General features: G+C 36.4%; 1 protein-coding gene across 1 annotated transcript; it reads right to left on the bottom strand.

Moving 5' to 3' along the window:
* Window positions 1-4,349: 4,349 nt before the first annotated feature.
* LOC135210474 (uncharacterized) lies at window positions 4,350-4,892 on the bottom strand. Its single transcript, XM_064243366.1, has one exon. The coding sequence runs from the start codon at window positions 4,890-4,892 to the stop codon at window positions 4,350-4,352; it is 543 nt and encodes a 180-aa protein (XP_064099436.1).
* Window positions 4,893-14,316: the final 9,424 nt, after the last annotated feature.

Raw genomic sequence — 14,316 nt, 5'->3', positions numbered from 1 at the left:
CAAGGTGATGGTGAAACCCCATCATGAGTAAGTTGAACAATTGACCTTGATCTGGTTTTTCAGCAAATGGCTACTGGTGTGCAAATGCACAGTGCTGAGTGGAAGGCTCTGCTATGAAGTTCACAGATTTGCAAGGGGTCGCAAACTTGAGGTATCTTAAGGTTGGCTTTCCAACAAGAAGATTCATGGCAAACCTTTGGATGCTTCCTGGGAAGGAATAAAGGAATTTCGGCAGATGTTGAAAGACTTGATAAAAAAGGAAGGCCTTGTCTTAAGTCGTGGTCTATTCCCTTGCTCCTTCCACCTTGTTTGGTTTTATGTACAGTCCTCCACAGGGATAATACCCTCTCTGGTGGGTCCTTGTACGTTTTCAAAATAAGTGGCTTGTTATATTTTACAATTATCTTTTAGTGTTCTCTCGTCAGAATCATAGCTCCTGCGGAATAGGAGAGTCTTTAGTTCTTTTTAAATTGTTTAAATTTGCTTTCTTTTTGTATGATCTTTATTTCAGCCTGTATTTTGTTGTATAGTCTTGGTGCGCAATGTCCAAATGCTCTGACTTACAATTTGTTCTAGGTTCAAATAGACTATATGCTTCACTTGCATGTCTGATCATAATATTAATTTCAGGTCTAAAGAAGCTTAAGCAGTTTCTCAGATATGCTAGTTCACCATATTTTAGTGCTTTAAAGACTGTTAAGAAGCATTTTGTACTCTATTCTTGCTTTTACAGGGAGCCAATGTAGCTTAATTAGTGCAGTGGTTGTTCTGTAACGATAACGTAATCCTTTTATTAATCTGGCGGCTCTGTTTTGTACTCATTGCAATTTTCTTATTCAGTAGTTAGGGAGACCGTAGTATGTAGCATTGCAGTAGTCAAACCTCGAAAGTATTTGTTTACAAATTACTGTTTTTAAGAGTATCTTCGTTTAAATATTTTCTAATGAATGCAATGTTTCTAATATGGCAGTTACAGGTTTTTACAATATGCGATATACGGGTTTTCATCAACAACTTTTTATCGATAAATACTCCTAAGTTCCTCACTGCTGCTACAATGTTTATGGATGACGAGCCCATAGTTATTCTTTTGAAGTGTTCACATTTTCGTACTGCACTATCAGATCCAAATAGCGTACACTCAGTTTTGTCTTCATTGACTTTTAGTTTCTTCGCCAACACCCATTTTTATATCTTTCATTATTGCATCAATTTTACTAATGGCATCTACCGTTTCGAGAGGAAAATAGAAGAGAGTATCATCAGCATGCATTTTATACCTAACCTTGGACTTTAGTATTGTAGACAATTCAGTTGTGTAAATGCCAAATAGCAGTGTACCCAGGTCGCTGCTTTGGGGCACTCCTCTAGCTAGGACTTCCATGTCTTATCACATTTGATATAACTACTGTAGCGTTCCTGTTTTCTAAGTAGCTTTTGTATCATTTGAGTACATCATCTTCAATGCCTACTGCTCTTAGGTCTTCAAGCAGCAGATAGTGATCAACTGTGGCAAATGCTGCACTTAGGTCGAACATAACCAGGATGCCACATTTTCTACCAGTTATAATTTTTATCAATTTTAATTGCGCACAATGAAGTTTCTGTCTTGTGTTTTTTTCCTGTAAGCTGACTGATCATCAAGTATAATGTAGAGTTGTTTCAAGTGTTTCCACGTTTGTTCGTCAACTACCGTTTCTGTAAGTATTGATAATTATGATAGGTTCGATATTGGCCTATAAGAGCTAATATTTTCTTTATCACCTTTTCCTTTATAGGCCGGCTTTATATAAACAAGCAAGCTTTTCATTATTTTGGAAGGATGCCTGTAATAAACTTATTTGGACAAGATCAAAATATAGCTCCAGCAACTGATTAAAGTTTTTTGCCTCTTCTAAGTCACTTATGGGAAACTCATCATTTTCAGTTTTTTTTTCTTTACTTCTGTTTTTCTTTTTTTTCAAGAAGTCTCGTGACTACATTTCGTAGTTTTTTTATTTCTGTGGTATGAAAGGAAAATACAAGAGAATAGTCTTATATTACAGTTTAGAAAGACTTAACTACAGAATGATGGATTGGTCTGACATCACAGAATTGCTTCTCAGAATATTAAACCCCGATTACCCCCAATTTACCTACGAGTGGGTACACCTGGTATTCTCTAGACCTTGATTACTGTAATCCCTCCCACCCCTATCCCTTGTGAATGTCAATATCTCATAGTTTATGTGTACTATAGTGGTTGTAGCATTGACAGAAGCATGTACTGATATGCAAGGATAAGTGAAGTATTAATCAATTTTTCTGTTGCTATGAGATTATGGCCGTGATGTCAAAATGTATTTGTACAAGTAGGAAATGTATTTTAAATGAATAACTTAATAATTTCATGCCATGAGTATGTCAAATGGAATGGATGTATCACATTAAGTGTTATAGGATGATGTGGAGTTTTCTTTCTCGGCTTTGTTGTGTTTACTTTTTACCTTCATCATAATTTGTTAGGTTGGATCCTTTTAGTCACTATGTGAAAAGTCTTAAGATTTTGGGCATTTTAGATTACGCCTAAAATTCGCCATGAAGTATATAGTTGGTTTTTTCTATTTCAACGGGTTATCGAGTGTTGTTTTTACTTAAAATATTAACAATGCAATGGGTGGAAGTATGTGTGGTCAAAACTATGGACTAGTAAAATGTCATAACAAACTTGCTAAAACCTAAATCTTTATGCCAGAATAAAAAACTGATGAAGTTAATCTCATCTTGTTCAGTTTCAATGGACTTTTTACAAATGAGTGATGAAAAATGTAAATGAGCTATTAAAACTTTGCGTCTTTCCCTTTTCACTTTAAATGACCATAATTGTTTTAAAGGTTTAATAAACTTTGGAAGTTAATTTAGTTGATGATTTGTTTTAAAATTAAAATAATCCATTTCAATAAGGGTCTGTCCTTTCCAAGGTCTGATTTTGCAACCTGGGCCTATCCATCAGTGCCCCACCTTCTTGGCATACGCGTGTAGTGACGATGCTATTCTGCTTGAAGGGACGTAATATTTTGAATTTGAGGGTCTCTTATCAGTATTAATTCCTACCCCGTTTTATACCTCCCAGATGGTTTGACAGCAATAAAATTTTGACATTTTGCTTTTGGTGTCCTGTTTTAACTGTTCATGCAACTGATACAGTAGGTTAATTCATATATGAACATTTCATTCTTCACTTAAAATGGTTACTGTGATGTTAAGAGATTATTACTATACCCGAGGTTGGAAGCTTGTTCTACCATAAAGCCAGCATTAGTAATTAAGATTATATAGCTTGATAAACACTTGATTTTTCAGGGATACGAAGATGAAGTTAACTGAAAACAACAGTGAGAGAAGTTACTACCCATAGAGCCGCCTGGTCATTTGGGCTGTCCCGAATACCTGTTCGGTCTCAGGAAATCGATTATATAATTTGGCTGGCAACTCAGGAAATCAATTACATAATTTGGCTGTCAATCGTAAGTAGCAGATTAGCCGAGGTTTTGGAATATGTATTATAATATTTTTAATAACACCACGTATTTTGAAAATAAAGTTAAATGCTAGTTATAAACAAATAGGTAAATGAAAATATGAAGACTTTTTTTTTTTTTATATTATACAGTATTTTCATAAACTACCATGAAATAAAAAGTGAGACGAGTAAGGTTTATAACAATTTACCTTTAATATTGGATTTTCTTTTACGTTGTGTGCAAAATTGAGGCGTCCGATCTCCTGGTCAGCGTTTCATTCTTTCTGTAGAAGACTTTTCCTCTGTTCCTATCGTGTTGAAACTCTGTTCCTCTCTTGTTGAACAGTCCCAACACCATTAATTCTTATTACATCTGCATAATTACTCGTTCCTCTTGCGTTGAAGTGTCCCAATACACTTCTTTCATTCATTGATTTAGGTAATACTCTTCACAGTCCCAACACGTTACATTCTTTCTGTAGAAAATAACTTTCCTCTCTTCCTCTCGCATTGAACAGTCTCGAAACGTTGCATTCTTTCTATAGAATAAATTTCCTTGTTACTCTCACATTGAACAGTCCCAACACTTTCATTCGTTCTGTAGAATACGAAATACTTTTACATCTGTAGAATACACGTTCCTCTTACTTTGAACAGTCCCAGCAAGTTTCATTCTGTCTGTAGTATGGGGAATTACTCCGTCTCCTCTTCAGTGCCATTGTTTCTGTAGAAGACTATTTTCCTCTGTTCTTTTTGCGTTGTTGTGCCCCAATACATCTTTCTTTCTTTTGTAAAATAAGAAACACTCTTTCCCGTTACTCTTGCACTGAACAGTCCCGACATAATCTTATTCTTTCTGTTCCTCTCTTGCTGAAAGACACCTTTCCTCTGCTCCTCTCGTGTTGAAAGACACCTTTCCTCTGCTCCTCCAGTGTTGAAAGACACCTTTTTTCTGTTCCTCTGGTATTGAAAGCGTGTTGAAAGACTCCTTTTCTTTCTTTTTCTCTCGTGTTGCAAGACATTTTTGATCTTTTTTCCTCCCATGTTGAAAGACATTTTTTCTCTTTTTTCCTCTCGCGTTGAAAGACATTTTTTCACTTTTCTCCTCTCGTGTTGAAAGAGACATTTCCTCCGCTACTCTTGTGTTGAAAGACTCCCTTTCTCTTTTCCTCTCGTGTTGAAAGACATTTTTTCTCATTTTTCCTCTCGCGTTGAAAGACATTTTTTCACTTTTCTCCTCTCGTGTTGAAAGAGATATTTCCTCCGCTACTCTTGGGTTGAAAGACGCCCTTTCTCTTTTCCTCTCGTGTTGAAAGACCTTTTTTCTCTTTTTTCCTCTCGCGTTGAAAGACATTTTTTCACTTTTCTTCTCTCGTGTTGAAAGAGACATTTCCTCCGCTCCTCTTCTGTTGAAAGACGCCCTTTCTCTTTTCCTCTCGTGTTGAAAGACATATTTCCTCTGCTCATCTCGTGTTCAAAGACGCTTTTATTCTGTTCCTCTCATATTGAAAGACACGTTTTCTTCTGTTCCTCTCGTGTTGAAAGACGCTTTCTCTCTGTCACTCTCATATTGAAAGACACTTTTTCTTCTGTTCCTCTCGTGTTGAAAGACACAGTTTCTCTGTTCCCATCGTGTTGAACAGTTCCGACACAATTCATTCTTTCCATAGAAAAGGAAATACTTTTTACATCTATAGAATACTTGTTCCTCTTGCGTTAAAGTGTCCCAATACATTTCTTTCTTTCTGTAAAATGGGAAATGCTCTTTCCTGTGTTACTCTCGAATTGAACAGTCCTGCCAAGTTTCATTCTTTCTGTACAAAGCCTTTTCCTCTGTTCTCAAGTTGTAACAGTCCCAACACGTTCTCTCTCTGTAGAATAACTTTCCGTTGTTCCTCTCACGTTGGGCAGTCCCAACACGATCCATTCTTTCTGTAGAAGATCTTTCGCTTGTTCCTCTTGCGTTGAACAGTATTATCTCAAACTGCCTGTAGAATAAGATATACTGTTTTCTCTGTAGAATACTCGTTCCTCTCGCAATGGAACAGTCCCAACACATTTCAATCGTTCCGCAGAGTAGATGATACTTTTACATCTGCAGAATACTCGTTCCTCTCAAGTTGGACATAGTTACAAGTTTCATTCTTGTGTTGATGAACAGTCGCAATACATTTCATTCTTTCTGTAGAATAAGGAAATACTCTCCTCTGTTTCTCTTTTTATTTCTTTAGAATAGGAAATACTCTTTGATCTTTTCTTCTCATGTTGAACAGTCCCAACACTTTATTCTTTCTGTAGAATTGGAAATCCTCTTTCCTTTCGTGTTCTCGTGTTGAACAGTCCTAACACGTGTCATTCTTTCTGTATAATTTGAAATAATATTTCTTCGGTTTCTCTCGTGTTGAACAGTTTCCTCTGTAGAATACTTGTTCCTCTCACGGTTGAACAGTCCCAACATGTTTCATTCTTTCTGTAGAAGAAGACTCTTTCCTCTGTTCCTCTCACGTTTAACAGTCCGAACACGTTTCATTCTTTCTGTGGAATATACTTAATACTCTTAATTCAAACTCTTACATAAAGTGTGTTGTATTCTAAAAATGATAATTTCCTAATACCGAAAAGCTGAACTCGATTAAAACAGTATAATGTGTGTTGTATTCTAGAGTAAAATAATTTCCTAACGATGAAAAGTTATATTTCTTAAGATTCAGGGAAACATGATTTTCTAAACAATCGCTTCTTTTTAAGATAAGGTCCTCCTTTTGTGTATTCAATTTCGATCTAACTAGAAACGCATCTAAAGGCCTAACGAGGACTGACACTGTCAGTCCTCGATAAGCCTCCAAGTGCATCTCGAACTAGAAAGACTAGATACACAAGGAAGAGTTTGGTTACCCTTTATTGAAATAATTTTACAAAAACGATATGACAGTACTGCCATAAATGATTGCCAAAACTACATTCATTTATGAACAAAAGCATTCATAGGTCAAGCTAATTTACACAATGACGTACGTACTAAAAGTTACTCTTAAGAATATATTGGTGATAATCATAGACTGTCTCATGCGCTAGCACAAAAGGACTGTTAAAAAAGTTCGTTATCCGGGCCGGTATTGCCTAACATATTTAATACACAATTCCCAGAGGCAGCGAAACAAGCAAAAGCCATATCGCTGATTTTTTACTCAATAGTGTGCTGGGTATCTATGCAAAACTTATTTGAATTTTTTTTTTCTTTTGCAAAACTTATTATTTGGAAAACACGTTTTTTTTTTTCAAAACTTATTAATTGAAAAACACGTTTTTTTTTCAAAACTTATTATTTGAAAAACACGTTTTTTTTCAAAACTTATTATTTGAAAAACACGTTTGTTTAACATAATTATGCTTCCCTGATGTTTTAAATATGCAGAGGAAGGAAGTGAGGTAAAGAGGCAAACAGACTATAATAAGGTATTACCCAATACGTACTTAAAAACCTTGGCTTTATTCGTAACTGTACATGCTATAAGAACACTGAATATTTCTGTTGAGGGATGTGGCTATTCTTTCAATTTACCAAATCTCAATAAATAGAAAAAAAAAACAATATGAACTTTGTCCTTCGAAAAAACACAACTACTGTCCCTCACAGAAACGACCTAACCTTTCTGTACATCTCTGCTTTAGTTTGGCTGAAATCCCTTCAGTTGTAATGATGACACGAGAGAAAACAGGACCCCTAGATTTCGTCGGTAGAAGATTACTAATTTAAGATGTTTAGTTAACAGACGTCCAAGACTTTTACAAATCTTTTCAAGGTTAAAAAATTTGATCTAAACATTCGAAACGAGCCTTGGAGAATTGACAAAGTACTTTGTCCTGACTAATAAATGTATAATTAAGATTCGGAACATATAGACTGTTTGTGGACAATATCTTCGTCTCATTACACGATCAATGCTTAGAACTTATAACCTAACGAATTATTAGTCTTTGCCTAGCAGTGAGAGAGAAAGGGGAAGAAAAACCTCGTACAAACGTTTAAAAGCAAAATGCAGTAATCATATCTAAAGTAAAGGGAATGCATACCAATTCTAGTTTGGAATGGGCGTAGCATCTTCAAGAAACTTTGTAATACAGGAAGTTGTGGAATGACGAAGATGCATGACGTCATTCGTGGAATGTAACGATGTATTTCGTGCAACGAACAATGGAACAGATGTAGGCTATCTTGCTCAGATACGAACAAAACGAGACTGTCTGTCAATTAAAACTGGCGAAACAGCTTCCAGGTTACTGACGCCGTAAAAAAGCGAGAACGAAGGGACTATAGGCTTCGATGGTATGGACACCTGTTACGAAGGGAGGAACGTCATGTTGGAAGACATACGATGGAAATGGAAGTGCGGGGTAGAAGGAAGAAGGGAAGACCAAGAAAGAGATGGCGTGATTGTGTAGGGGAAGATATGGAATTGAAAGGTATAAATGAGAATGAGGCACAGGGCAGAAATCGATGGAGACGGCTCATTCGCAATGGCGACCCCATATAAAAATGGGTTTAAGCTAGGAAGAAGAAGAAGAAAACGTTAAGCTCAGTGTGGAAGGACTATGACCTGTAAGAAATATTCCATGAAATTCCATGACCCTAGTAAAGAGCCCTAACCATCATTAGTACTGGGTCATGACAACACAACATCGGAAAGGTTTCCGTTGAATAATCTCTACTCAATTTATCAAATCCCGGTTTACAAAGTGTATAAATTCAGTCTGCTAAAACTATTTACTATATATGGTGATAGGGATTTTCCATACAGATACAAAACTTACAAACCCGATAAAAGGAGGAGGGTGGGCATTGTACGTAGATTTTTCAAGTCTCCATGGGACATTACTGAGCGTTATGAAACTTAAAATTTGTAAATCAAGTCAAAAGTTTGTAACTCTGACCAAAAGGACAGTCAGGGATCGCAGGCTATGGATGATGATTACCTGAGAACATCTAATTACATGATGTAATCAGTACTACGTTCTAGACATGCGGAGACAAGGAAAACTACGTAGATCTACTGTAACCATTATGTATGCAGTTGAGGACTTGGTAACTATTAAAAGAAAGCTATTTACAAATCCCAAAAAACCAATCGTCTGGAAAATACATTGAATCAAAATACTTCAGCGGTAATAAGTGGTATCAAAGCTAAGATTTATTCAGTGCTTAGGTTTAGTCTGTGATGAGATGGGTGGCCCATAATGAATGCCCTCTCCAAAAACTGAGTGCTTAGAAACATATATCCCACGGATGGGCCATAATGAATGCCCTCTCCAAAAAATGAGTGCTTAGAAACATACATCCGCCTTAAGAAATATGTAGTAGACATAAATGTCAGGACAGATATGGAAGTTGGGATAGTAAAACGAGAAGTCGATATCATCCATAAGTACCATATCGTAAGAAGAGCTTAATTTATACGTAAGAGATAACTCGATACTAAACAGTGGAGAGACAGAGAGAAAGAGAGAGTCCTGCGAACGATTCCACCACTGTGGTATGAGTATTACTTCGTGGAGGTTCTACAGCTTCAACTATGATAAATTACCATACATTTTCACCAAGGTAATGTACTTCTTTTTAAAACATTTAGTTAAAGAAAAAATGAGGAACAAAGAATGACACGAGAGAGATCCTTCAAATATAAACGTGGCAGCCAAGTGATAGATCCTAGACCACCATCCCAATCTGGCCTCCCCCCCGACCCCCCACAAAAAAAAAAAAAAAAAAATCTAGAAGGGAGCATCAAATGACAGATTCAAATCACATTTCTGGATTTGGGGCGTTAGTAGTTTTGCGATTCCTTAAAAAAAAAACGAAAAACTCCGAATTCGTACCTATTCACCCCAAAGCAAATTATCAGCTGTATGCTCGTTCTAATCACAGCGAGGGATTTTAAAGTAAAAATACAAACTGAAAAATAATAACAGGAAAACTTACACAGACTATTAACAAGCTTCTCGATTGCGTACCGTGGAAATCACTTTCAAATGTGGCAGTGTTTGTGACGCAACTTCCACTGAAGACTTCATTACCCTTGAAAGGAAGGCATTCAAATTAAGAATGTACACAACTATAATAGTTAATAGAACAACCGGTACAAGAACCCCAACCCCTCAAAATAAGAGCTAAATATAATACACACATTGAAACTGCATTAGTGAGTTGCAAAAACCAATCGACATTAAAGTAGACATCACATCAGAACATAATGGGAAAACAAAAAGAAAGGACAATAGGGACAACTCTGATGTGCATTGGCAAATTTCTGCTTTAACAGCGCTGTCCTCAAATAGGTCTTGGCTAATGAGTCAGAGGAAATGTTAAGTCTTAAGGCGTGGTCTCTATTACCTTAATAATGAAGAAATCCTAATTAATAAAAAAAAATAATTTTATAGCTCTCAGCAACCACAAACCACCCCAAAATAAAATATAAAGAAAAATGCATGATGCGTTAAAAATGAGTTTCATGTAAACTCTAGCAAGATAAGTTGAAAGGAAAGATCGTAGACCATGAGCTTTCGTCTTTACTTCAAGAACTTCTCACAGTAATAGACAGGAGAAAAGTTACCATACTGTAACATACATTCGTTTCGTAAAAAAAATGCATAAACAGATTAAAGATCACCTACTCAATTGCTAGTGGTTACAAATTAGGTAATACATCAAACGGGACCAACGGCTTTACGTGACTTCCGAACCCCGTCGAGAGTGAACTTCTATCATCAGAAATACACATCTCTCACTCCTCAATGGAATGGCCGAGAATCGAACTCGCGACCACCGAGGTGGGACGCCAACACCATACCAACCACGCCACTGAGGCGCTACACCGTAATTAGCAATAGTAATTACTATGTTGTTTTACGAGGAATGAGGCTCTTTTAGCTGTTGGTTCTTTAAAACATTTTTTTTTCAGAATATTAACTTTATAAAATTCAGGACTGAGGTGCATATTAATTTCATCAATTATTATTAGTCTTTCTAAAATATAGCTAGATTTATACAGTGTTGACTTATCTTTCCAGTTTATTGCACGGCCTTCGTCTCTCACGAATAAAAATGCCTTAGGTTGGTTACCAGTTCGTACATTATAATGATGCTGGGAAACCCTTGTGCAACAACACTTCCCAGTCTGTCCCAGGTATATACACTTTATTACAGCCTTTGCATGGAATACAATATACACATCCTACGTCATTTTAAGTCTGTTCTTTACTAAGCATATTCTGATAACAGTTTTATTTAAAAACGACGTTTAGGTTAAATTCTTTCAGTAATTTAGAGAACTATAAAAAAAACTTCTTTGCCTTCCTTAATGCAGCGTCTAAAAAATAAATTGGGTATCATAACTATTGACCAATAGCTTAGTTAAATTTCTTCATCCAAATATTCTGGGTTTATGTATTGGAAGGCACAACACTATTCAAGCGCTCCAAAAATACTAGTTTTATTTTATTTAATTGCCCAAGAACTAGGATATCGTCAACATACCTTATCCACAGCAAAGGATATCTCTATAATCTAGGCAATTTTCTACTTCCGAAAAATTCCACGTACAAATCGTTAAGTACGAGAGAGAGAGGCAGGGGATTCCCAATTGCCAGACGAAATATATGTTTAAAATACCTGCCATCTACTGTAAAGTAGTTGATCACACTACAGAGCTTAATAAGTCCAATACATCTGTCAGTATTAAAAGGCAAACGAATGTAAAGTTTTTCATGCAAAAATGCTTAGAAATCTGATACGGGAACCTTGGTAAATAAGAATTCACGTCAAAACTAGTTTAAAATCAGAACTTTTACTCCCCAGTTTTTTAATTAATTCAATATTATTTTTAATGTGTTTGACGAAACTGTCCCTACCAGTGGAGATAAAGTTGAAGCCAACCATTTGGACAAACTATTGCACGCTGACCCCACGGAGCTTATGATAGGCCTCAGTGGTTTCTCAGGCTTGTACAAGTGTTTTTGCAAGGCCATATAGATTTGGGAGGCTAGGGTTTATCTTTCTAAATCTGTTTATCATGCCTGGATGGTCGTTTGGCAATTTCTTATCTCGCTGCTGACGTTTTATTTACATTAGCTACTGGGTCCCTTGGAACTTTGCAAAATGCACTTTCATCACTGAGTAAATCATTAACCTTCTCATTGTAAACCAGTTTATTGAGAATAATAATGGCATTTGGCTTGTCTGCCTTCGTTAAGCGACGTTCTTGTCATTCTTTAATTTGCCAAGTGCTAGACGAAATCTCTCGTATCTGTCTTTTACCTCGAAATTCAACTCATACTTTTCTATAATAGTTTCATCTTCGAGTGTGGGTTCGTATTAACATTATTTGGTTAATATCGCCTATTACAGTATTTGTCAATTGTGGATTAGTGGTTGAATCACCTTCATCACTGTACGTAACGGATAAATAACACTCTTGTAAGCTACCAAGTCTTTTTTCTTAATTTTTGAAGCTGTTAAACAACCGCACTATATCTCACGACTTAATTGTAGGGCAATCGAGGTAAGCGTCTATGTGGTGGGCGTTGCTTCAAACCGTAAAATGAAACGACTGAAGGTCTTAAGAAGTTCTTCTAATGAGCGGATGAATAGTAGTGAGTACTTATCGCCTGTATGAATATACAAGAGGCTATTGAAAAGGATTCAAATCAACTCTGCCAGTATCTATATACACTCAAGCCTGACAGCACCACACACACAACCGAGTGTTGAGAAGACGGTTATCGGTTATTTCCCAACACCAGTTTAAAACCGCCAGATTTTGATTTTAAAGCAACCAGCTAAGGAACACTGAAGTAAATAGACTGCAAAAACCGGTTTAGTGCATGCAATATTCCCAGCAAGTGAAACTGCAGCATCACGCTTGGTCACCTCCTTAGATGTTGCAGGCAATTTAATACCGGATGCCGTTCAGACAGACACAAAGTCAAATAGACGTTTCCCCTTCCTACACTTGTGACAAGACGTCAAGTGATTTAACACGCCCCCCCCCCCCCCCCCCGCTCCCCCAGAACTTTACGATCCAGGTTATATTCCTCAGCACTACATAAACAGACAATCTACAAGTTTCGCCGAAAAAAAAGATCTAAGACGAATAGTGATCAAAGATGACTTTTTGGAAGCAAGTCATCGAAGCAGAGGCGTAACTCAATTAAATTAGAAAATTATGCGAAGTTTAGAAATCGCCTCAATAATCGTTGGTTCCTGTCCAGAGCGCTAAACCAAAATACTTTCAGTCAGTGTTCGTTTCCGTTTTGACTTAGAGTATATCTTAGCCCATCAATGAATGATTTTAACTGGCATCCTCGAGCCATATTGACTAGTTATTCCGAAAACAAATATAAAAGTATAGGCGGAACTGAGACAGACATACGAGTACCTTGACACAGCAGAACAGGATGCAGTCAACGGATGCATAATTATTCGCCCACTCTTAAGTTTCCTTTTTACCCCGTAGCGGGTTAGCGCCGTCAATGCACCTCATGTGGTACAGTAAGTTCCAAAACTGAAGCGACAAATTTCAGAGAATTTCGTTCGAAATTCACTAACTGGCAACTACAACTCGCAGCTGAAGAATATATTTTTTTTCTACAGTGAAAGCTCTATCAAGCAAAATAAAGCTAACATATGATGCACAAATATCAAATCTATGATATTTATAACATCATCAAGAAAAAATTAAAAAGTTACGGTAATAGTAATTATTTTGTTTAAAGTATAGCAATTACTTCAAACTATAGAAAACGAAACAAGTTTGAAATTCTCGTTCAACACAGGATTACCAACATTACCAATGTATCTTTCGAGCAATGTGGAAACAAATATTTAATATTATAGTGTATTATCAATTATTTTAGCGAAGATGCATAAAACCATGCAAGTATCAATAGAATGTGAAGGGAAAATCTCCGCGACATTAAACATAATCAACCATGAATGCACCTAGATTCAATGGAGAAGTTGGGGATGGTTGGTAGTTCTGATTCTAGCTTCTAGGACCGAGCATAAAACACCATCTTCGAGAAAGGCTCTAACCTCTGCTGCTACCTTCAGGTGATTAGGCCTAGTTCCGGGCATTGCAAGGCATACATTGCAGGGCCACTGTCTGTTATTTAGGCAAAGATAGAACCTTCAGGACCGACACCAGGACCTGTCCTTGCACCTGGGAAACAGACTCGCTATATAAAAAATAAGAAAGTCGGTCGCAAGCAACGAGAACACCCGTAAAAATCACCATCTGGTTAAGTAGGGAGACGACAGACCCCAACCACCCCTTCCCCCTCTACCTCTACCTCTACCCACAATACTAACTCCACCTTTTCCACTTCAACCTATTACCTCAAATCTTCGAATCATATCCCAACCGTGAAATTTAAGACTGAATTTGCGTAAGTGGGCGTATCATAAGGGAGTGATATCACCCAAATTCATATTTCCACTGACAACCAGTAATCAGTTCGATCCAGTCAAGTATTATTGCATAACAGAAATTTATGAGTTTTTTGGGGGATATATATATATTTAATCAGATGCTAAACTTCTCTGTGCTTTATCAAAATAAATCATAATAACTTTCGATATAATGCTATATATATATATATATATATATATATATATATATATATATATATATATTATATATATATATATATATATATATATATATATATATATATATATAGCATTATATCGAAAGTTATTATGATTTATTTTGATAAAGCACAGAGAAGTTTAGCATCTGATTAAATGAAATATAAATAAGACA

This window comes from Macrobrachium nipponense, chromosome 39, assembly GCF_015104395.2.
Source record: "Macrobrachium nipponense isolate FS-2020 chromosome 39, ASM1510439v2, whole genome shotgun sequence".
Taxonomy (NCBI): Eukaryota; Metazoa; Arthropoda; class Malacostraca; order Decapoda; family Palaemonidae; genus Macrobrachium; species Macrobrachium nipponense.
This window is presented reverse-complemented; position numbering and strand designations above follow the sequence as displayed.